The 25,368-nt window shown below is 45.8% G+C and overlaps 1 protein-coding gene across 2 annotated transcripts in view; it reads right to left on the bottom strand.

Moving 5' to 3' along the window:
* ARHGAP26 (Rho GTPase activating protein 26) overlaps window positions 1–25,368 on the bottom strand; it is a 1,692,117-nt gene that overhangs the window by 71,091 nt on the left and 1,595,658 nt on the right. For both annotated transcript variants that reach the window (XM_085618129.1, XM_085618128.1), the window contains one exon: window positions 3,612–3,703. In XM_085618129.1, coding sequence (XP_085474255.1) covers window positions 3,612–3,703 — 92 coding nt within the window. The remainder of the gene's footprint in view (window positions 1–3,611; window positions 3,704–25,368) is intronic.

The raw sequence follows: 25,368 nt of genomic DNA on the forward strand, positions 1-25,368 counted from the left end.
AGGGGTTGCAGTCAGATCTCCACTAGAGATGACAAGAAGCAAAAGGTAAATTCTCGCTCACGTGAGAGGGGTTCTAAAAGTGCAGCACTAAATCATAAAGAGTGAAATAAAAATGGCTAGGGGAACTCAAAAGTGCTTTAATTAGTAGAGTACCTCTGCCAACATTAAAAAGCAAAATGGCAACTCAGCATAAATACTTTGTCATTATGCTCATTGTCCATAGTATCTGGTCGACATGTTTCTGCCCACTGGGATCTGTGTAGTATCAAGGGCATTCATCAGGACCTAAATTGCTGCTACTATGTAAAAATGTGTGAAAGTATAAAAATTATTACAGACATTCCTACCACCGGTTGAGCTCAACAGATGTCAAAACCGGATACCCCAGAATTCTGGGTGATACCCTCACCTCAACCTGGTTTCTACTCAGGGAAGGGGGCCCCGCTCTCTCCGTCGGTACCCCGGGGCGGTCTATGAGTAAAAGACCGGAGGTGGCTGGAGGGGTAGCCTCGAAGGGGAGGGAGTAGCCCCTTCAGACTATCTGCAAAACCCACCTGTCGGACGTGATGGTGAGCCAGTGGGGAGGTGATGGCGGATCCTGCCACCCACTGGCGATCGATGGGCCTGAAATGCTGGACTAGGAAGGTTTGGAGGCTGAAGCAGAGGGGGGGTTGGTGGGCTGGCCCGCCCGCTGGCCCCCTAACCACAGCGGTGGGTCTCACGTTCCCGGCTGCGCAAAGACTGGGAAACTTGCGTCGGCCTGTGACCCTGGGGCGGGACGTAGTGGGACCCCCCTTCCGTAGCCACGAAAGGGGCGAAAAGCAGACAGTGCAGGGCAGCTGGAGAGGCCCAAAGACTTGGCCGTAGCCCGTGAGTCCTTGAAACGCTCTAGAGCGTTGTCTGTTTTGTCACCAAAAAAGCGACGGCCATCAAAGGGCCATAAGGGTGTTCTGGACATCCCCAGAAAAGCCAGTCGATCTCATCCAGGTGTAGCGTCGAAGGGCTACCGACGTGGAAATTGGTCTGCCTAGAGAGTCGGCAGTATCCAGCCCACAGCAGATGGTAAACTTCACTGCGTATCTCCCTGCGGCAATGGCTTGTGAGAGGACAGTCCGGGCATCCTCCTGACATTGAGGCAGCACTTGCGCAACCGTATCCCACACAGAGTGGAAATAACGGCCCAATAGACATGCAGTGTTTACCAACCGCAGTAGCAAGCTGGCGGAAGAAAACATTTTCTTTCCAAGATGATCCAGCTTCTTGGATTCCCTTTCTGGTGGAGCGTTAGGGAATGCGCTCTTGGAGGTAGAGGCTTGGACCACCAAGCTCTCGGGGAGGGGTGTTGGGAGTGGAAAGTGGCGTCGCCCGGGGCCGGGCAGTGGCGTCAGGCAATCATCCTATCCACGGGAGCCCCCCTGTTGGGCCTGGACCAGGTGCCCAAAAGGACGTCGGTAAGGGCTTCATTGAACGGCAGCAGGGGCTCCAAAGAGCTCGCTGCCGGTTGAAGGACCTCTGTAAGGAGGTTAGTCCTGACTGCCACCGTAGGAAGCTCAAGGTGGAGAGCCTCGGCCGCCCTACGCAACATACCTGCATAGGAAGCTCCCTCTGTAGCCACGGTAGGAGGAGACAACATGCCAAGGTCTGGGGAGGCATCGAGACCACTGGCATCCCCCAGTTCCTCTCTCCAGTCCGGACCATAATCCAACTGGTGGGTCGGAGGGTCACATGACCCCTCCCAGTCCTTCTCCTCGTCATCTGGGTGCCAATCTAGCCTGAAAGGGACCCCAGGAGTGAACAGGGGCACAAAAACCCCACTCTGCGACGGATCTGGTGTCGAGCAACGCCAGTCCGGATCCGTGTCCATATTAGGATGGAGGTCGGAGTCAATGCCGGCCGGGGCATGACTGGCATCGAGTGCGGTGCCGGAGGAAGTGGTGCCTGTGGAGGTGTAATGGGGTCAACTGCGCCGATCCAGATCCAGGCCTGGATCCATCGAAGCCCTGCGGCGCCGGAGCCGCCGGCGGAGAAGGCCTAGGACCCCCAACCGAGTCCGCGGGGCCCAAAGGCACGCCGGCGGGTTTGGGCTGCCCGAAGATGGCATGCATTGCCTCATAAAACTGACGAAGCTGGGCAGGAGTCGCTCCGGGCCCTGGGAAGAGCGTAGCTCGGAGTGGACTCTTCAAACTCCGCACGTGGAGCCGCAGGAGGGGCACTGCCTGCATCCCTTGTCGAGTCAGCCGACCGACGGGGAGAAGTCGAAGAGCGATGATGCTTATTCGACTTCTTCTTGTGCTTCGACTTACCTGACCCCGAGTGTGAACACTTAGAGGACGAGTGGTGATGGCTCCGCGAGTGGTCCCTCGACCTCCCTCGCGACCTCGAACGGCGCGGAGCCGACTGCCGGCGCTCAAGAAACTTTTGAGACCACTCTCACAAAGCCTTCGGAGCCATGGACCGGCAGTCGACTACGACTTGGGTTGTGGTCGCGCTCCAGGCAAAAGAGGCCCACGCGGTACGGATCCGTCATCGACATGAGTCGGCTGCAGGAACCGCAAGCCTTGAAGCCGGGCATCCCTATATGCACCAGTACTCGATAGGACTCAAAAGATGTCGACAAAAGTCGCCAAAACATTCTGTCAAAAAATGATTGAGGTACTCCTCTCTCCAGATCTGCGCTGGCTGGCATTGAAAAAATAAAACTGACTTCAACGCGTGAGGGCGGCGTCTAAGTAGCTACCGCAACGTCATCCTGGCAACCACGACGAAACGACGAACGCGGAGCCGACTGACGCCACCTTCCGACGTTGAGAGTTACTGCTGATGAAAAAACTTTCCGGATCCAGTCTGACGCCTGGGGATAATTCTAAGGTAAGGAATCTATGACTGTTTCTTTCAGATATGATTTTATTACCATTTTATTCTCGACACTTCCTGCCAGCAAACGGAGTGCGAGAGCAGGGTGGGGCAAATGAGTAGTAGCCAACTAAGTTTGCATTGTGCATGTTGGTTTAGTGAGCTACCTAGCTATGGCCAAACCGACATGCACAATTCAAACCTCTCCCAACCCAGCTATCTTAGACAGCTGAGTTGGAGAGCAGGCAAAGGCCTACAGTGCCTTTTGGAGTGTGGAGCCAGTCCGCTCCAGGCAATCAAGATGCTTTAGAACAGCGTCTTGATTGGATGAAAGTTGGCTGTGAGCTTCGCGCTCAGAGGACACACTGCAAAACATCAAGCAGCAGTATAAGGAAAGTTATTTTTGTCATATGTATATTCATGTTAATGTGTATATTATTGTCTATTGCTATGTGAATTATATGTTATGTGTGTATGTGTATATAAATATATTTGTATTTGTTATGTGTATATTTTTTGCACCCCCAATGTGATTTGCCACCAACCGCCACCGCTTTTGTGGACGGCTTATGCAGCATTGGGACACAAGTACAATGATCAGTCAGTTCGAGTATTCTGCAGAAATTTCAACAGTTATGCAAAATGACAGTGAAATTAAAAATAATATATTCAAGTCTTCTGAAGGTGCAGGCTTGCACGAGCATGTGCAAAAGCGCCACAAAAAGGAAACACAAGAACAAGGAGAGGGCCCAACTCACCATTCTCAAATGTGGTGCCTGCTACGAAGGAAAGTTCAGAGTCGTGTTCAGCTTTGCAGGCATACAATGCTTTCGCTTTACGTCCAGGAAAACTGCGAAAATATTAAAACACATATACATTAATCATTTCGTTAATCAAGGTAAAGAAAAAAATTACGCAGTCAATTTTTCTTCTCGTAATTCAATGTGTAAGTGAAGTAAAAGGGATCGTATATGTTGCAATTTAAAAGCCATTTCTCAGCGTTCCGGAAACGAAATAGAAAATTAGAAAAGTGACCACAAATATTTCAAACAAATGGAACTCTCCCACAAATGTTTCATTTCCTCCAGAGCGCGATTTCGTGTAATGGACATGTCGCCATGGCTACCAGAGCAGCACATGGGGGAGTAGCGGAGCGACAGTGATGTGTGGTGTAACTACATGGACCCGGAAAGGGGTTACGAGCAGGGCAGCAGGGGGTGGCTAGCACCAAGCACACTAAACTCGGTGCACCCTCACCCCTCTTAGACTTCCGGAGTAGGCCGACTCACACACGGGGAACTGCGTTACAAGTGTTGCGGAGCTACTTTACTGATACTCCGTCCACTGTTTCCTTCCGATTTCGGATATCCTGGGTGAAGAAATCACACGGGATTTTTTTTCGACTTTAAACGTTTTATTGTGAAACCATAAATAATACATAATGGCAGATCACTCAGTTCCTTTTGCAATCCTAGAAAGGCACATTAAGAACTGTGCAAGCAATATCTCCAACACCGCTCTCCCCAACCATTCAGCAGGACTGCTCGATTTAAATGAGAGTTATAAGAGGGTACAGTCCTTATAGAGAGAGTGCAGAGTCCAGGATTGTAACAGATGGATGGAGCACCTTAGTGAAGATCTAAATGTGACACAAATCTCTGCAAGATTGTAGCGAATGGAGTCTGGCCTAGGCTGCGAGTGATGTGTTCTATGACAAGGATGTTCCATAGTCTTTGTATGATAAGGAGACCCAAAACCAAAAACATGGTATAGCAACAGACAATATGGCCACCGTGTTAATTGTGGTCCAAAGTTACAGTGCAAATCTTATGTCCTGCCTGGGGCTATGCAGAGTCACCCCACTGTATCACTTCATTCAGGGTACTTTGTTAGAATTATAGCTTATTGAAAATGGAACATGTTTAAATTGAAGCTTGCTTGTAGGCAGCTGCACTCTCGAGTTAAAGACGGTGCCACTTACGGGTCTCATGTTGGTCCAAACAAAGTGCATCTTCTATTAACCTTATAACTCTGTACACTTATAATTGCTAACAAATGGATCTATATTGGATCCATGCATCACCACTGATCTGCTCAAAATCTTTAGAACGCTGGTTGTCCGGTCATCCACAACAATTTGTGTGCTCACAATCAAGCCAGGAAGTTCTGTTTATGCTTTTGTTGAGAAGGGGCAAAATTAACCAATAATTTACAAGGAGAGCAGCATCTAAGCTGTATCTTTTCGTTAAGCAACAAAGTTTCCACTCATCAGCTGAGACATCACACCCCCACAAGCAAAGTTCGAGCTCGAGAAACCATTGCAGAGAAGCAACACAAAGTCACTGAAGAACTTACATTAGCAACAGAGAGACACCAACCTCTCAGGTGTATTTAATTTTTATTTAAGGCTTTCATGAAGCACCAGCTTGACATGTGTAACAAGCTGAGGCAAAAACTTGATATGATTAAATTGTCTTGTTCTGATAAATGTCTCAAGAACCTCACCCTCCTGGTATCGAACTGGAAAAGGGGTTCTGTCGTTGACCTTGGTTATTGTTGATGGGGACCAGGTCGCTTTTTAACGGAACAATTCGATTTTGCAGTAGACCAATGCTTCTAGACAAGTGTGTCCAACTATTTTTTTTCAAGGCCTTAAGGCACCTTGGATTTCAAGGAGGGAATGGCACTGTCCTACAGTCTAGGTCTCTGGACTTTGATGGTCTTCCCCCCACGTTTCTTATGAAGTAAAATGTTCAAATTATGTTGCTGGTTTATCTAAATCTTGTGGTAGAGAAGATGCAAAGTATGTGGCATATTAGGTGATTGAGGCAATTAAAGCAGATTTTCTTTATTTCATGTATTTGGTTGGAGAGAAGAAACATGATCTTGATGACCAGAAATGATGTTGCATGAGGATTAGAGGTAAGGTACATAAAACAGTTTAGATGTTTTAGTTGCAGATGCATAAATCATGGTTAATGGAATGTTGAAGCCTGCTCTTAGCCATAATACCTAGAATTCTATCAAGCACATCTCATCTGTTTACTATGTTAAATGGATAATGAGGGTGCCAAACATCTGATGAGCACCTTAGCTCTGTCTATTTGCACTGTTCCTCATCATATACAGAATTTCAGATAGTTGTCAACATCTCAGATGATCATGATTGAAGGTTCTCACTTTACATGTCACTATTGTTGGCAGGTATTATTATGCAATTTTATGTTATGACCTGGCCCCAAGTAAAACTTTTATGAACAGCACTGTTGGAGAACGAGGCAGCATCTGTGAGGCCTGTACAAATAACATGACTACATTTGTCCTTCACTGGGAACCAAACACCCAATTGTAGCGCCTGACTCTCAGAGGGTAGCGTTGCAGAGCAGTCTGAGGCTTACTCAAGGGAGGTGGTGTGGGCTAGTAATCGCCATTTGCAGGTGCACAAAAATAACACGCAATAATTGATTGTCCAGTCTGTACTTTGCTTTATAAAAGTAAGAGTACATTTATTAAACACACACTACTCAATACTATGCACCAATTTACAAATATACATAAGCTGTTGGAATTACTTCGTGACATTGCAGAACATCTCCACCCCTCCCGCAAAGGGTGGGTGGGGTCTAGTACCACCACTCCCATGTATGCACATCAACTTGCCCCCAATGCAGATAGTTGAACATAACCTGGAGCGAGGGCCCTGCGCACTGGCACCATCCCAGTGGCGACCCACCCCATTACCTCAACAAGCATTAAAAAGGGGTAAACCTGCCTTGGTGACACATGACCCTGACTGAGCATCTCCTACTGACCATAAAGTATGCACCTCTATATCTTAAGGGCTAGCACTCTGGGGTCTTCACCTAAGCGCAGAAGCAAGAATCCATGTTTACGCACACTTTAGAATGACAGTACTCATCACCTTGGTTGATCATTTGAATGCATTGCAATTACAGCCCCTAAAGGCATCACAGATGAAATCACAGAATTGCGCATATACAGCCAGACACCCTAGCAGGACTGTCTGGCAACATAGCCCCACTTGGCTTATGACATCTCCTTACACATGTGACTTACAGTCCCTTCAAAGGAAGTACTCCTGGCAACTACACTTCTCCTGCAGTGCGCCTCTTCACTTTAAAAGGAATCACAGGTAAAAGCATGGGATTACGCAAATACAGCCAGACCCCCTAGCAGGAAGGTCCAGCAACATAACTCTATTTAGCTTAACATCACTTTACACAGGTACTTCACTTTACACATGTGACTTTCAGTCCACCTAAAAAGAAATAACCAATAGTAAATGCATTTCGGTGCAATTACACCACTTCACCTCCAGGGGATGCCCTTCTCCAGACATCCCCAACTCAGCCCTTCACTCCATGATGCACTTCATAGTACACCCTCAGCTGTAGAACATAAGTTCCAGCCTAGAAGGTGTTAAAGGCTGGCTGAGCCCTTGAGGGGTTATTCTTTCAGATGCCCCGTGAAATTTATGGGTGGACTGTTCTTCTTTATGCTGGGGTAGGCTGCGGTGCTCCTGCAGCCCCCCTGCACCCCTTTTCACACATGAGGGTGACCCCCTCCTCTGGGGGCCACCAGGCACCACCACGGCAGATTTCTTTGAGCTGGGGGGGGGGGGGGGCAGGGGGTAAAGACTGCGCTTCTCCAGCAGCTCCCCCAGCACCTTTTCACAAGTGAGGGTGACCCCCCTCTTCTGGGGGCCACAAAGCACCAAAACTGCAGATTTCCAAACGCCTGGCGAGGCATTATGGGGCGCTTCATGCTCCTCTTTACCAGCCCCAGCCACTGGGAACACTCTCCTCCGCCCTCGGGGTCTCTGATTCAGCAGGGTGCTGTCTTCACTGGCTCCCTGCGCCAACCTTTCGCCTGGCTCTCCTCCGTGGCCTCTCTTCTCCCTGCGCAGAGGCCACTGCTCCTGCGCACCGGTCCTGGGCTCTTCTTCTGGTGCTGTTAGGGTCCTGGGGGCAGTCAGGGGGTCTCTCCTTCCAACTGCCCATTGCACCAGGCTCCAGCACCTTAAGCCTCAGCAGACCACACCCCAGAGAGAGCTTCTCTTCCTGTGCAAGCACGTTTTAAAAGTTGAGTAGGGGGCTGGCAGGAAGTCCCTGTTGGTCCTATTAAACAGCGACATCACTTTCCTGCCCCTGCTCCCTCCTTCTTGTCCAGCCTCTGGGTTTGTTAAAAATGGCGTCGTCCAGTGTCTCTGGCCACATGGCCTCTGAAACCAAACTCCTTCCCTCCTTGGTGCAGCCTGGTGCCTGGCACCTAGTGATGGATGAGTCTGTAGCCCCACCCATCATCTCTTCATGGAGAGGAGGCCCTCGCTTGTGGAAGAAAGGTTATCAATCCATCCAGCTGAGGTCAGCCCTCATCCTGGGTCTGGTCATGGCTGGCTCGGAGAAATAGGACAGTTCTGGATGACCCAAAAGCAGTACAAGTATGACTTTGGACTCTGCAGAATACTTATTTTCACATTCGCTACATTGGACTTAAGTGCGTATCTGGAATCTGTAGGCCTAATGGAAGTTAATCTAGCCATGGGCCCCACATCCCCATAGGGGAATAATGAAGTGAAAACACAGTAAAACACACCGACTTTCCCTGGCATGTTTCTTTTCAGTGTATAAAGCCTATTCCATGTCACCACCCAATACTGCATAAGTCCTGCCACACCATTCACTTTGTAGCTGTTCCTGGACTGCTCACGCTAGGAATCTCCCCTGCGCAGCCCGTTCACGTGCGCACACGCATGTACACATGTGTCTGCATTTAACCAGCTTACTCCAGCTGCTGCGCAGTGGCCTGGTCAAACCAGGGGAACACCAGTAAAATCCCCATGCAGTCTCTTACATCCTGAGTTCACTCTGGGTGAGTCCCAAATTATGAGGCTCCCCCACAGTAAAAGCTCAACAATTAGGTGCTCAAAAAGTGAAAACTCCGGGCGGCCCATAGTGTCAGAACCACCTTCTAACAAGCACACAGAATCTTTGTAAAGGAAATTAGATGTTATGAGGTTGTATCAATTATGAATTAAAGCCTTGCGTTGTTGTTAATAATAATTGCCCATTATTTTGTAATGAACAAGTTACTTACCTTTGGTAACGTATTATCTGGTAGAGACACAGTCTAGCCGCAGATTCTTTAACTTTTGAATTCTCCCTAGGTGTCAAACTGTATTCTAAAACATTTTCAGCAGTACCTGTATGCGCCAGGGAGCGGCATCGTACATCTCCAGGATGACGTTGACTCAGGATATGACGTCAGTGGAGCCATATAAATCCCCTTCAACTCGCAGACGTCTGTTTCTTCTGTGAAACCTTCTGCGACAGAACGCTGAGTCACTATAGAAACTGGCTGCGGAAAATGTGTGCCAGAAGATCAAAGATCTTTGAAACAATAATATAAAGTAGCAATAATTAGTATGCAAATACCAGGCAATGATTTTAAAGGAAAAGTCCAAAATGAATCAACGAGGCAAGAGCTACGTGATACACTACATACAAGTGTATAAACCAGTTTTGCAAAAGAAACATCACTCCCTCTACTGAATCACTCACTAATGGAACCGGATGGTATGGCAATACAAACACAAGACCTATGAGACCAGAACAAGTGGTCTGTGGAGTCCCACCACTACATGATACAGATCACTGGTGAATAAAACCAGTACTGCAAAGGGGAATAACCCCAACATCATTGGTCGTTCAAAGAGTGGGGAGGATGGATAGGGCGTTAAGGAATCTGTGGTTAAACTGTGTCTCTACTAGTTACCGAAGGTAAGTAACTTGTCCTTCTGATAGAGAAATCTAGCCGCAGATTCCTTAATTTGAATTAAATACCATAGTTATACCGATCGGAGGAGGATCTGCGAACTAATCCTACAAAATTTCTCCAAGAGAACCAAACAGTCGCAATCCACAATCAACCATTTATGTGTAAGAACTAGATGAAAAAGAGCTTAGACTCTTTATAAAAACCGTGGCAATGACCACAGAGAGTGTAAATAAAAAACAACCACACAGGCAAGGAGTAAACCTCGCCTTAAGGAAAAATAGGATAATATCCTATCAAAAGACATCTGACAACAGTCAGACATTAGCATTTAAGCCAAAGGGTAAGTGAACTCCAGACCCAGAAGGGCCAAAGTCAAAATAAATGCCAAGTAAATTGCATTGTCTACAAAGTAAAGAAATACTTGAAGGAAACCTATCCCTACAAAAATCAGAAAAGCACTTTCAAGACCCATTCTATTAACATCAATATGAATAAACCCATTAATTGCCAGGTCTGGGGGATGAAATCATGAACCAAGAATAATTACGTATAACCTAAGTAAGGAATAACCAAGTATTAATTCATTACTGGAATAAACAACCCTTTTAGACTAAATACCACCCGAAGGTTTACATAATACCCAAGTCTTGTAGAGATGGAAAGACAATCAAACAGAAAAGACCTGTTATAAATATTCTATCACACACTGTAAACTAACAGAGAAGAGAGAAGCAAATCGCTTCTCACAAATAAAAAGCTTCCTTTAAAAAAAAAATAAGGTAATTATATTTTAAAATAAGGATACATATCCTTTGTACCAAATATATATGGTCTCACTACATCTATGTATGTAAAACACAAATGTAATACACTTATGTATACCTCGTATACATACATAAATAGACGGAACTGAAAAACCTGCTCCAACGTACCATACAATATAACATCAAAAAGGATATCGCACCCTCAACAATCACTGCGGGTGACTTGGCATTAAGATAATGCTGTCTGCCAAAAATATCTAAACAGGTCAATACTACCTAAAAGAAAACTAAAATGAAAGTAAACCCTTGCCAGCATCAAACATTTACGACCACATGTGACCTCAGGGTCAAAATGAATAAAACAATACAAACCTCTGGAAATTACCCAAAAGGGATATCCAGGTTGAATAATTGTCCACAATGCATTAAAGTAAAAATAAAATCAGATCACAAAGCCTACAAGGACTATATATACACACACACACACATTTGTATAAACATATATCCTCCCTTCAAGAATCAATAGACCATATGTTCACACAATGATCTCCTAAAGGCTGTGAGGTACAGAGAATAACAGATGTATAATAGATAAGGAACAAATGTTTCAAAGAGACAGATAATATCCAACCTCCAGCCAGAATAATATAACATAATTCGAGATTGGCAAAAACTACATAAAAAATCCACATAGATGGATACATCCTTTATCATACAGGAGAAGCATGGCAACACTAAAGGAATAATAATACCTTGATGCCGTACAAATTGAAAAAGTCAATAATAACCATGTCGCAGTCTGTAAGGACTGACGATTAAACCCCCGAAATATACGGAGGTAAAAAAAAAATGCTCCAAAAAGAGGGGACTAAAAGTCGAGTTTCTTCACATCTGCAAGATACTACTTGCTGAAATAAGGCACAAAGTTGCCGAAAGTAAACCGTAATCCAAGAAACAGAATTTCCAGTGAAATAACAGGACTGGTCCTGCACCAACAAAGACCCCTAAAAATTGTCTTCTCATAAACCATTAACTAAAATGTCTTGAGTGAGGATCCCTTCCCCAGAGATAACCAAAAACTCTACCACTGGTAGGCAAAATCCCATGTAGGGTCTCATAGAAAGAAGGCCTGTCACCGAAACAACAAATAAGAACTGCCAAGACAGGGACAACACAACCGGTGACTTAACACTGCAAAACGTATACCATACTACAGTTTTGAGTCAAATCACAAACTAGGAGAAGTCCTTTGTATGGTAACATCTCCTCCATCCAGGTGAAAGAAGGGAACAGGCTAAAGGTCTATACCACCCCTTCTGTCCCTAAACCTTAGTAAGGCAGCGGCCGCAGCAAACAAATGAACACCATCAAACGGCATGTCAATTAAAACTGATTGGACTGCCTCTGAAAATCCCGCGGAAGGAATCCATGCTCGCCAACACCACCACAGAAGTCACCATGGCTCTACCAATCGAATCAGTGGTGTCCATTCCATATCTAATGATTAACCTTGCTGCCTGCTGCCCATCCAATATCAATTGACTCAATTTGTCCCTATTAGCCTCTAGAAACAATGGCAATACCTGCAGCAACGAATCCCATAAGGCATGAGAAAAACATCCTAGAATGCAAGTTGTATTAATGGAATGGAACTCCACACTAGTGGGAAAAAAAACCATACGTTTTTCCCAAGAGTCTTACGTTCGGGAATCTTTGTCAGATTGAGTATGAGGAAGACTATACACATCGTTGGAAGCTGTATTGGCCTGAAACACAAACTTTGGCGTGTCGGTTGGCGAAGAAGGCAAACAGGATCATCGGGGGTCGGGTGGTTCTTCTGCGCAATAGCACGGTCCACAGGCGCACCAGTATTGGGCTTAGCCCATGCCCCCAGTAAAATATCATACAATGCCTCACAAAAGGGCAGTACTGGTTCAATCCCTGACTGACACGGATGAAGAACCTCATTGAGGGGTCTGTAGACTTCTCCACTGTAGGGAGAGTCACATGTAAAACATCTGCCACCCTTCTTCCCATCTCCGTCAAAGAAGCGCTGGCTTCCGAGGCAAGGCCAGGAGGAGATGGAAGGCTAGAAGCAGGGGAAGACTCTTCCCGCCTGCTTCACCTAACTCCAAAATCCAGCTGTACATCATAGGAGGTTTTTGCACCAAAGTAACCTCTTCCTCATTTTGTTCCATCAACTCCAACAAACCCCGAATTACCAGCTTCGCAAACAACGCGGATAGATGCTGACACAGTGCCGTATCGACTTTGGTATCAGAAACTGGAAGGACATCGGTCGATGCCGACAGCATCGTGGACAGAATAAGTTGTGGGGATTCCAGCTCGAAGCCTTCTGGTGCCACCAAAACTTCATGAGGAACAGCCGACGTCGCTCCTGAGTCAGTCGGCGCCACAGGTATGGGCCCCGAAGGGCTATGCTCTGGTGTCCCTAAGGGCCTGATAGCAGCTGAGGATGAATCCGTTGGAGAAGATGCAGTCTCTGTACCTATCACCTCATTGGGTCCGTAAGGCGCTCCAGTGGAAGGTAAGGGTCCAAAGATGACATGGAGAGCATCATAATATTTTTTCATCTGGGCCCAAGTTGTCCCGGCCCCTGAAAATGAAGGGAGGCGCGGGAGCGACTCCTATGCCGAGTCTTCAGCAGAAGGGCGTGAGGAGCCAATGAGGACGCTTATCGTGAGAAGTGGATGGGGACTTGGACCGCTGACATCACTCATGAGATGGGATGGCCTCTGGAGCTGCTCTGTATCCGAACCGCAGACTGCAAAATCACTGTTTAGGAGTACTGGAAGTCCTCGACAACCGCAACGTCAGGGGCTTCATTCGTCACTCCCATAGCACCTTCGGTTTTAGCTGTTGGTAGGCGTCGCACTCTTCGGCACTGTGGTGTTTGCCCAAGCACCACATTCAGATAGCATGAGGATCCGTACTTGACAACTGCAGAGCACAAGACCCACAGGATTTAAATCTAGGAGGCATAAAGAGCCCTGGCGCACTGTTTCATATGACAAATCATCACAGCAGGCCAGAATATGGCGAGAGATATGCTTCACCGGATCCGCGTGGCAGTGCAGAAAAGAAGAAACAAACTGAGGTCCACGCACATGACGGGACTTATATGGCTCCACTGACGTCAAATCACGAGTCGACATCATCACGGAGACATACAATGCCATACTCCGGCACGTAGAGGTACCTCTGAAATAATTTTCGGTTCCAGTCTGACACCTGGGGAGAATTCAAAAGTTAAGGAATCTGCAGCTAGATGTCTCTATTAGATTACTTTTTTTGTTTTATACTTCTGTTTTTTAGTGTTAGCGTTTTTTTCTCCAGAATTGGCTTGCTCTTTATCAGAGTAAGAGATTCCTTGCCTTCCTTACAGGTCTTATCTGTTGTAAAAACTCTAAACTGCATTTCTGTAAGGTGTGCCCTTCACTGTAGACATTCTCAGGGTTCTGTAGTAAGAACACTGTAGTTATAGTGGTTTTTATTGGCTCATGAGAGAAAAAATTGGTTTGTCTTTTTTCCTGCTTTGATCTTGAGGCAGCGGATATCTGGATTTTGAAATGTGTTCTTCATACTGATCATACACAGAACCCATATATGACAATTATGTTTTCTTGTTATGCCGTAAGTCACTGGCTCACTGCACCGGCTTCCCTACTCTCTGCACTGCTTCTTTTCCTTGCGGTACTAGACTATGATGTGTCCCAACTTTGTCATTATTCCTCAACTCCACACACTGCCTGCTAACTGCATTGTGTCTTTGGGATGGAAGCAGAACATGGCTGCCTCTGTGATCGTCAAATCTGCACCCTCCACCCAGGGCTAACCACTATAGAAAACTTCAGGGGCCTGGTGATCAGTAAGCAACGGCATGGTGGCAGTGTCGACCTCTAACCTTGTGCACCCATTAGGATTTGGAAGCTGGTGACAAAACATATTATGTTTTCATCGTACTCCAATGAACTTCTCTCCTGCAGCCTCTGCTGGGAAATATACCCAACCCAGTGTGGCAGCCTTCCTATTGTATTAGGCCTAGTCTCTCTCAATACAACATAGCACATTGCTACTTCTAGGTTACAAAAGGAAGCATCAGACAGAAACCAGTATTTAAAAGCTTCAGGTAATCCATCTCCAATGCGCTCAACGCCCTCTTGCAATCCGTGCTCTTTCTTCTCCAGTTTTCTGATGAATGCATCCTTAGCCTTTGCATGCATTGTTGCAATTTTGTTTTTAATCAAATTATTATTATTTTAAAAAATATATATATTTTTTTCTTTGCTTTTTCAACCAATACAAAACACTAAGCATGTCACATTTGGTCACAGTCGTGTGATGACAATTATATATGATCCATATCAGAAGACATTCCCCCCCCCCCCCCCCCCGCCCCGGGCTGAGCAGAGCTGCGGTTTCCTAACCAGTATCCCTGCCAGCAAAGTCTTTCCCATGTCCCTCATCTGTCTGAGAGACAGGTCCAATGGTCCCCTCGTAGGAAGCACAGTCTGGCCCGAAAGTTGTAAATAGCTAGTCGGCTCCCATCCCTCCTTCCATTCCATAATATTTTCTCAATTTTCCCCACACCTTACGGAACTTCCGCGGGCACCCTCTCGCCTTGTATGCAACTCTTTCTGCCGCCATATACATGTCCATCCCCCTCTTCCATTCCCCCAGCTGGGGAGGCAGCGTCGCCCCCCAGGTGCGGGCTACATCTCGTTTCACTACCGCCAGTAGTGCGAAGATAAGCTGGGGGCGGCCCAAATCAATATCCCCGGGTATACCCAATAATACAAATTTGGGGTCTAGGGGTAATGTTTCGCCCAATACTTTACTCAGTTCTCCCAGAACGTGTACCCAGTATGTGTGGATGACGGGGCAGTTATTCCAACAGGATGAGATCCTGGATGCAGTGCGCACTGTTCCTATTATAGAACCAACTGTTCTATATATTATGCTAAATCAAACACCTTTGACTACCATTTCCCTCAACAAAAACATATTACCAAATTTCTACCATTTATAGATTATTATTCGTCATTAATTCATGTGCCTCTTTTCATACAAAATGTTTTTACAATACATATTACCTTAGTACAAATGCAAAATTAATTAATTTGTTAATATTCTTGTAACGCAAACAATATATATATATATACAGAAAAAGTTTCAAAAACATGGCATTTGACAATTGACTATTGTAAATGCAAAGCCCAATGCATTTCGGGACTCAGAGGTCCCTTCTTCAGGAGAGAAATCTGTGATCAGATAATATACCATTTACATTTATGTACACTGGTTTACTACTAAGTTAGTGATGGAGAGTACCAGAAACCAACAGCGGAAAAGGAGCCACACCTTTATAGTGTTGTTGAAAGTAAGGAGACCCATTTCATCTATAAGACCAAAGAAATTAGTAAATGGGTGAACTTTCAAGATAGTCACCTGAACATGTGCATGGAAACGAAAAATAGGCGAGATTAACAGGCGAAACATAGATCTAGTGCCATACCTCGATACGAAAGAAAAGAGTATTGCGTGTTTTCAAATAAACAAGAAACCTAGTATGAAAGATGTACCAAACAGAATAGGTGATGATTAAAATCGATGAGGCGGTTTGTGATCCTACCTGCTGTGTTGTGCACCGCTGTATGCCGAATGCCTGTGGACAACCGTAATGTGTTCATTAATTCTCGTATTTCATGGTTATACTTGTAAATGTACATGAAAGAATCTTAGATCACTCACCATGAATCCAACCAACAGGCGTGTAACGCTAGTTCTTCAAATCTCTGTTATTCTAGTCGATAGGTCGATGCACATTAAACTGTCAACAACAGAAGGATTATGTAAAATGTTCGTTCGTGTGTAGGGTAAATCTAAAAAAACGCTGAGTTACGGTGTTCTTACCGTGACTATAAACAAGTCAAACATGTATCGTGTGGTCTTGCAATTTCAGGTTTTCTTGCCGATATATTAATGTGCGTCAAACTGCCGGTAACAAGAAAGATGGGTGTGAATAGATTGCTCGGGCGTCGAAAAAAACTTTGAAGACGACGCTGTAGAAAATGTTCTTACCGGAACTGGAGAAGACTGTCGCTCACGATCTCACTACAATGGTATGAGCCTTCAATTTGTAAAAAAATTGGTCTGTTAAAAATTTAGCAATCAGTCGCGAGTGCTCCTCTAATTCCGAAGTTCTTACGATGACGGGGCAGTCCCAGACAGTATGATAGAAGTCCCCCTGGGGCTGTCTACATCTCAGGCAATGGGGTTCACTGGCTCGACCCATACGATGGACTCCGGCCCTATCGTAATACACTCTGTGTAATATCTTATATTAGATGAGTCGAAGGCGAGATTTAACTGCCACTTCTCTGTGGTGCATCAGGGCTGCCTCCCAATCAACTGTTTCTAATGCGACCAGGTTCTGTTCACACGTTAACCTCAACTTCCCCAATCTGTCGGGCATGTTACTGTTCAGAGTCCTGTATGTTAGGGAGACTGCCTTATGGGATATCTGCTCCTGCAGTAGGCGTCCCTCCAGCGGTGCATAGTCCTGCAGGGGAGAGGAGAGAGAGAGCCTTCGGCTGCCCAGGCATGCCTCAGCTGCGCATACTTACAAATTTGGGTAGTGTGTAGACCAAACTCCGCTGTTAGCGCCCTAAAAGTTTTGAGTTCTCCCAGCCCCCTAAGCCCCTAAATTTGTGTAGCTCCTTTGACAGGTGCAGTGCCAGAGCGGTGTCTGTTTTGTTGGTTTGTGAGCCGAGCCCAGCCCATTACCTTGGTCGCTCTGTCCCAGACTTCCAACGTTACTTGTGTGGCCGGGAGTAGGCGACCCCTACCTCGTCCCCCGTAAAGGAAATGTAAGCATGAACGCTGCGCCATGGTGTCCCTCTCTAGCTTATAGGTGGGTTGATCAGCCGGGGAGTGGATCCACTCATTCACGGGTGTCAGATGCTCCGCCCAATAGTAGGCCTCAATGTCTGGCAGGGATATTCCTCCATTGTATGGATTCCGCTGGAGCGTGCACAGAGCAATCCTCGCATGCTTCCCGAGCCACAGCAGAGAGTGCAGTTCCATGTCTATCACCCGGAATGTTGCCTGGAGAGGGGGAAATACTCATTTTGGAGGGCATACAGGAAGCGGGGCAGGGTGATCATTTTGAACATCGCTGCCCGACCCAGAATCATGAGGGGGAGCGCTTTCCACCTCTGTGAGTCTGCTGCAAAATTTGTTATGACCCGTCAAATATTGTTTTGATATGAAAGTTTTCTGTCTGTGGTGAGGTAACTCCCCAGATATGTAAATCCCGTCTGCGCTACCTGGAGGGCCCCAGGGAGAGAGGGTCAGACCTCCCGGGCTTTCGGGCTATATACGACCGACTTATGCCAATTTATGGCATAGCCCGAAAAGGACCCATACTTGTCCATGAGCTCGAACAAGGCGGGGATTGTGTCGTCTATATGGGTAACGTATAACAAGATATCGTCTGCATATAGTGAGATCTTTTCTTCCCCCGTGTCTGTCGGTCTAATTTGGAATCCCCGAATCTCCTATTTGTCAGATCTCAGACGCCACTATTTCTATTGTGAGGGCAAAAAGTAGGGGGGACTGCAGGCACCCCTGCCGGGTTCCCCGTCGGATGGGAAAGTCGTCAGACAATAACCCATTCACTTTAACCGGGGGGTCTGCATAGAGGAGGCCGATCCTTTGACGGAACTTGGGGCCAATCCCAAACTTAACTAGAGTAGCCTCTAAAAAGGGCCAGTGCACAGCATCAAACACTTTTTCAGTGTCTAAAGAGAGAAACATGAGGGGATCTTCACGATCCTGTACCTCCATGAGCCAATTGTGGGTTCTTCGAAAGTTTTCTCTGGTCGCCCTATCTGGTAGGAAATCCGTCTGATCCCGATGCACCAAGGCCGTGATGACCTGGCGAAGACGGAGCGCCAATACAGTCGCCAGGAGTTTGACCTCTATATTGAGGAGGGAGATTGGGCGCTACGAAGCGCAATCCTCAGGGGGTTTCCCCGGTTTAAAGATAGGGATGATCGTGGCCAATCTGAGATCTAAAGGTAGGACTTCGTCCTTAGCCGCGTCTCTGAACAATGCCAAGGAATCAAATTATTTTTGAGAGTTTTATTTTAACTGTTGCTGTTTCCCCTCTGTCTAGTCAGTGCCAATCGCTACCTTCTTTAAGCTCATCCTGGCTTGTGGTTCGTGATCAATCATTGCGTTTCCTGCAACTAACCAGTGAGAAAAAGAGAACCTATGCTATTCTCATCACATCTTGTTCAACATGGGCACAGCCAATTGCAAGGCATATGCATGCAATCATTTTCCTGTTTAATGTGCCTCAGAGGCAAATGGACAGTGGATATCTGGCAAACAATTAAGTGGTTATAAAGAACAGTAAATACTAGTATGAGTTTGTGAAGAGAATACTCCAACACAAGATAACCAAATGTTGTATGCATGAGCTGCCAATAGTGCATGTTCTATCCGGAGGGAAAGTACTGTAGCACACCAGGAAAGTGTCTAAATTGATACTCTCACATTAAATATTATTGGATATTTTCCGATTAAGTTCAAATATAAAGCAAAATCAGTCTACAACACAAAATTCTTCAGTATGATTGTTCCTTTTGCTTACATTAATTTTAACAGAGTGTAAAACATAAGGCATTAAACATTATGACATACTAGATACATTTGTGGAAGAGCTCATCTATTTACTAACTTGAATAACCATTATTTTTCTATACATTTGGGGCAGAAGAGAGGAACTTGTGGTTACAGTACCCACCAGAAACAGTTTTAACAAAGGTAAGTAACTTGTTCTCCTGATGAATGCTTCAAACCACAGAGTCCACACCTTTAGAATAGATTTGAAAGTATTAGCTTCCACAGTGGAGGGTTTGTGGAGTGGGTTCAGACCCAAAAGCCCTGAAGAACTGAATGGGCAAAATGACCTTCCGGGTGGACCTGGCTGTCAAGGCAGTAGTGCCTCATGAACATGTGTACTGACGCACAAACTGTAGCCTGACAGATGTCAAGAACAGACACTCTGCATACCAATGCAGTTGTAGCAGCCTTGGCCTTGGTGGAATGACCCAATGGAGTTTCCCTCTCCTCTTTTGAGGGGTGACGCAGAGCAGAGGGCATTGGAAAAGTGTTTAAATGCCCAACATAAAAAGGGGTCACAACCTTTGGCAAATAAACTCTAATGGTGCCCATTGCAAGTCCCTGGTGGGTCAGAGATGGGTGCCACACCAGGTCACAAAACTGTCCCAGCACCAGGAATAGACAGACTTGTAGAGGGACGCCTGGCAGCTAGGATGACATCCACAACTTTGGGAGGAAGATCAAACAGAGTCAACTTCCGCCACTCAATCTCCACACAAAGACGTGCATATTAAGCAGGTCCAGGTGCTGAGCCTTGCCCTGTTGCTGTGATAGGAGATTCTCACAAAGCGGTAGGCTGATCAGAGGGCAGATGCTCATGTCTAGAGATTCTAGGTACTCACACCCTCCTTGCCAAAATTCAAAATGACTAAGATGCCAGAGTCCTGTGCGCCTCAAGAGTCTGGAAAGCCTCTCCAAGAGACAGCATACAAAGGTTTTGACACTGCGTGTTCTCAACAGTAGTGAAAAGATCTATCCAGGGTACTCTTATCGCTGGAAGATGCCCTGTGGCACCTCTAGATGTAACCACCATATATGATCAGTTAGGTACTGCCGGCTAATTCCACCTACCCTGGCCAGATGGTACATGACCAGGGAAATGCCTTGACCCTCCAGCCAGGTCCAAAGATGAAGTGTTCTTGTCACACAGCCCATGACCACACACAGCCCTTCTTGTTGCAGTACAACATGGTGGTGTACGCAAGAACCTAAACCAGCCTTCCTTTGATGGATGGTAGGAAGGCTGTCTGTGCCGGGTGAATGTCCTGCAACTCATACAGGGCGATATGGAGAAAGTTTGCCACCGGAGACCAGAGTCCTCTAATCTCCCACTCTCCCAGAGGATAACCCCATCCCAGCAATGATGCAGTCACTAATGTCAGCTCTGGATGAAGAAGGGAGAGGAGTTTGCTGCTGGTCCAACTATGGTCGAGCGCCACAACTGCAGGTGTTTTGCAGCCTCCTCCGAAACCTTGATGCAATCCAACAGGTTACCCTGGTGTTGAGCCAACTGAAACTTCAGGTTCCACTGAAGAGCCTGCATATGCCACTTAGCACTGTTGATGAGTTGCAGGAGACCAATAAGCCTCAGAGCCAACCTCACTGAGATCCAGGACCGAGGCTGAAACATCAGTGTCATAGCCCGAATGGTCGAGATGAAGGGAATGCTAGAAACTGCATCATATCCAGGATTGCTCAATGAAAGGGAGCCTCAGCAAAAAAGTCAGGTGTGAAGTCAACACGTTGATAGTGAACCCCAACAATGTCAGGAGGTTCACCGTCATCTGGAGGTGGTCTATGACTAACTGCGGCAAGCCCACATTCAACAGCCAATCGTAGAAGTAGCAAAACTGGAATCCCTAAACCTCGAAGATTTACTACAACTATCCCCACCACTTTTATGCACATGCGAGGGGAACTGGTGAGGTCAAAGGGTAGCATGGCAAATTGAAAATGCTCCTGGTCGAACTAAAACCCACAGTAGTGTCTGTTGAACTGCACGATGGGTACATAAAAGCAGATCCAAAGCCACCATCTAGTAGCCTGGATCCAGTGCAGACAGAAACTGGGCCAATATGAGCATACTGAATTTGTCCTTCTGCAGGAAAGCATTCAGAGTGCAGAGATCTAAAATAGGCACAGTGCCCTATCAATCTCTGGCACAATCAAATAGCAGGAGTAACAGCCAGCCCCCATTTCCAGGTCTGGTATGCTCTTTATGGGTCCTTTTGCCAAAAGAGCCTACACCTCTTGAAGCAAGATGCTCAAGTTCTCCTCTAATAACCAGTCTGAAGGGATGGGAGATGTGTCAGGTCAGAAAAGAATGGAAGGCCGTAGCCCAGTTGATCCATCTGTCAGATGTTACAGTTTGCCATTGCTATAGAAAATATCTAATCCTGCCTCCCACAGGGTGAATGTGTACCACTAATGGCAAACTGAGTGGTTTGAAGCCTGTTGCTGTAGGAGCGGGGTACTGAGAAGTTTGTTGCCTCTTGGGGCCTGGGCAGTGTCTGCTTGACCTCTGTCCCCGAAAGGACTGGGGCAGCTGTTGTGGGGCAGTTACTCTTGGTGCTGTTGGAACGCCAAAGGTCTGAAGTAGCCCTGAAAGGGTGAAAACTGATGAGGGATTTGCTTGACAGGAGCAGAAACGTCCAACGAAAGCATCCATGGTTCAGCTCTCAAGCGTTTCAGGGTAGTATCAGCCTTTTCGCCGAACAGATGAGACGAGTCTAAAAACATATCCATGAGTGACACCTGCATGACTTCAGAGAAGCATGTGGCTCTTATCCATGGATGACACAAACACTACACTAGTGACGACTGGCCTACAAAAGCAGTTGGTAGTGCCCAGTCCATAATAGTCAGCAATATATTTGGCAGCATTCTGGCAACCTAGATGGTCTGAGTCGGGTTGGATCTAAATTCCTCAGGAACTGCTGGCAACACCTCACTGACCAGGTCTCATAAAGCATGGGACTATCAACAGCAAACAGCTGACACTGACTGACCACGCAGCTAGGATGGCAGAGGAAAAGATCGGTTTCCTAACTGCTTCAATTCTCTTTGACTCCGTCTAGGGGTGTTGTAAGAAAGGAACTGGGGTTCACCGTACTGGTGGAAGCATGAACCATCGTGCTTTCTAGCATAGGGTGCTAAGTCAAGAAGTCAGGGCCCCCTGGTGCCGATCATCCTGCCTGGTCACCGGTGGACAAGAACAAGGCTTAGACTAGGTGCCCATTAATGTGTCAGCTAGGGCTTCACTGAATGGCAGTAAAAGCTCACAGGAAGTCTGTCCAGATTGTAAAATGTCTAAGACATTGTTTTTAACCTCTGTCGTTTCAGCTGTAAGTGTAATACCTCCGCTTCCCATTTCACTACAGTGAATGATGCACTCTCTTCCACTGATGTCCCAGGGGGAGTACACAATCTAGTGTCTGGGGGAAGTATCCAACCCACTGGCCTCCTGCACGTCCGTGTGCAGAGTTTCATCATCATCATCATAGCATATGGGAAAATCTCAATCATCTTTCCTGTCATTTCCAAAAGCTGACTGACTTGGAGCAGAGTAGGAATCAAAAGGTTGTTGGAGGACTGAGTGTGGCTCAAGGTAGAGGCATGGAGCTGTCTAGATTGAACAGGGGCAGGGCACACTGGTATGGCTTCAGGCATGACCTTGATTAAGGCAGACACAAATTTGAATCAGAGTCAGATAGGACTACTGTGACCAGGTCATCCTCTGATGCTAGGCAGGCAACGATCTTAAATGGACTGGTGTGAATTATGGTTCTGGATTGGAAGTAAGATCTGATGTTGGAACAGAACGAGAGACTGGTTCAGGGGGGACAGACAGTCCCAAGGGATGGATACGTGGTCCCAAAAGGCGTGCCAGTGGGAGCCAGAAGAGTGCAAAAGATCTGCAAAATATCCTTAATCAGTTAAATCATCATCAATGGTCCCGGAAACTCCGAGGGCATTGGGATCCACTGCAGAATCGGCTCCTTGGTGGGGGACCAGTCTCATCTGGCCCGGAAATGCTCTCTGCTTCTTTGACAGAGTGCCGGGACTGGGACTAATCCAGCTTGGCCGTCTTGTGCTTCCAATTCAACTTAATGGAAGACTTTGCCTGCAACGAAGACCTGTCGAGGTAATGGCCTTAAGAGAAGGAATGGGTCTGCACCCTTGGCTACTAGCAGGAGAGGGACATCTGTGACTTCTTTCGGTGTTCAATGATGTACAGCTTCACTTTACGCTCCAGGATCACTTTCAAATTCATAAGGTCACACTCCTCACAGATCTTGGAGTAGTGCCCCATATCCAAAAACCTCAGCACACCTCATGGGGGTCTGCCACAGACATTTGTTTGAGACAGTTCCTACAAGGTTTAAATGCTGTAGTCTTAGGAGGGGACATCATTCACTTACACACTTGAAAAAAACAGATTTTTGAAAACAATCTCACCAACTCATGTGAAACAAAAAACAGTGGGATCAAGCTTCAGATCTGCGTATGTAGGTGCAAAAATAAAGGAACTGGCATCAACATGCAGGGGTGGTGCTTATATGCGGCTCCATCGTCCAACGTTCTGGGGTGCAACAAAGTAAGCATGGAGGCACACTGTGCCACCTACGGACACACACAGGATCAATGCTGTTTAAATCTTCCAGAGCAAGTCTGGGGCTTGAGGATATTCTAAAGGTGAGAATCTGTAGTTAGTAGTACCAACCAGCAATATGTAATTCCTATACAGAGGCATCTGATTGTCACTGCAAAAACCCAGTCCACCACATGGAGTGCGCTAGCATTAGCACGCCAGACAGTGTACAAGGTGGTTAGGTTCATGTTTAAATTTATGTTTGGGAAATTAAATGTATCTCACCATTATCAAATGATTCAACTGTGGAATGTTATTAAAATTCTGGAAACATTACATGATGAAGCAATCAATAATGCATGGCTCAATGGATCACATGGGTCAGAATACTTGTATAATCAGCATACATTCATTCAGGCTTTTCCCACGTATCAAAATAGACAAGAATCCTGAGGATGCTAGATATATTTTTTTATTAAGCCAACTGATAAATGGGGTGGAATAGTCATATAGGACCATCACAACTAGAATATATACAAATCAGTAGAAAACATAGTAATATAGACAGGGCCACTGGAATTATGCAATACTGAGGTGATTTTGGCATTATTATAGATTTGCCACACAATCCATCATCTGCCCCTTTAATCTGCAGATTTTAACAAAGTTTAAAATGACGAAATAATGAAGTAATATTATTACAAAGCGTTCTCCATTATTCTGCATAACTTTACTTTCCCCAAAAGTTACTCAACCCTGCCGCATGATTTGGCCCTTTATTGCCATGTAATTCCAGTGGCCCCGAGTATAGAGTACTAACTTCCACTGCATACGGACATACAAATGTGATGAGACAATAACAATAAGATGATAACTCAAAGCTTTAGCTGAGGACTTGATCAATGTATAGTAATCAAAAACTTGAATAAACCGAATTAATCAATGATGTACAGCTTCACTTTACGCTCCAGGATCACTTTCAAATTCATATGGTCACACTCCTCACAGATCTACATACTTTCCACAGTGTATAAGAATGCGGACCATAACCCAGGCGACCAATAGTCAATGGCTGTCAATCGATACTGGAGCAACGGTCTAAATATCTTGACGTTTTTATAAAAACCTTTTTTTGTAGGAAACTAAGTTGCAAACTAGAGATATCAGGAAGCTTTAAAGCCTTGAATAAGATGTTGAAAGATTTTTGGTACTGAAATTGTCCTTGGCAAACGACTGCCTATAACCTTTATTGTACAATGTGCTAGAAATTGTATAATGGAAAATTATATCCTTTTGGAAGATCATTTCTTCAAGCAAATTAGAGGTACTGCGATGGAGGCTGCTTGATTATCATTATATCATTCCCATAATCCATTCTCAAATAATTCTAAGACTTTTGATGCAACATAGAGATAATGTGTTCTTAATTCGTAGAGGGAATAAAGAACAGTTACTAAAGTGAGGATTTATGGTATACGATCAATTTTGATAAAGATCAATTTTGATAAAAATCCTTTCTTTTAGATCAACAAAAATTGTAGACAATGTTGTTTCCTATGGGAGCCTATATCAAAAACCAAGAAAATAAAATACCTTTCTAAAATACAATAGCCGTCATTAGCATAGCTTGCGAGATAATTTGCCTCACAG

The sequence above is a fragment of the Triturus cristatus genome, chromosome 7, assembly GCF_964204655.1.
Source record: "Triturus cristatus chromosome 7, aTriCri1.1, whole genome shotgun sequence".
Taxonomy (NCBI): Eukaryota; Metazoa; Chordata; class Amphibia; order Caudata; family Salamandridae; genus Triturus; species Triturus cristatus.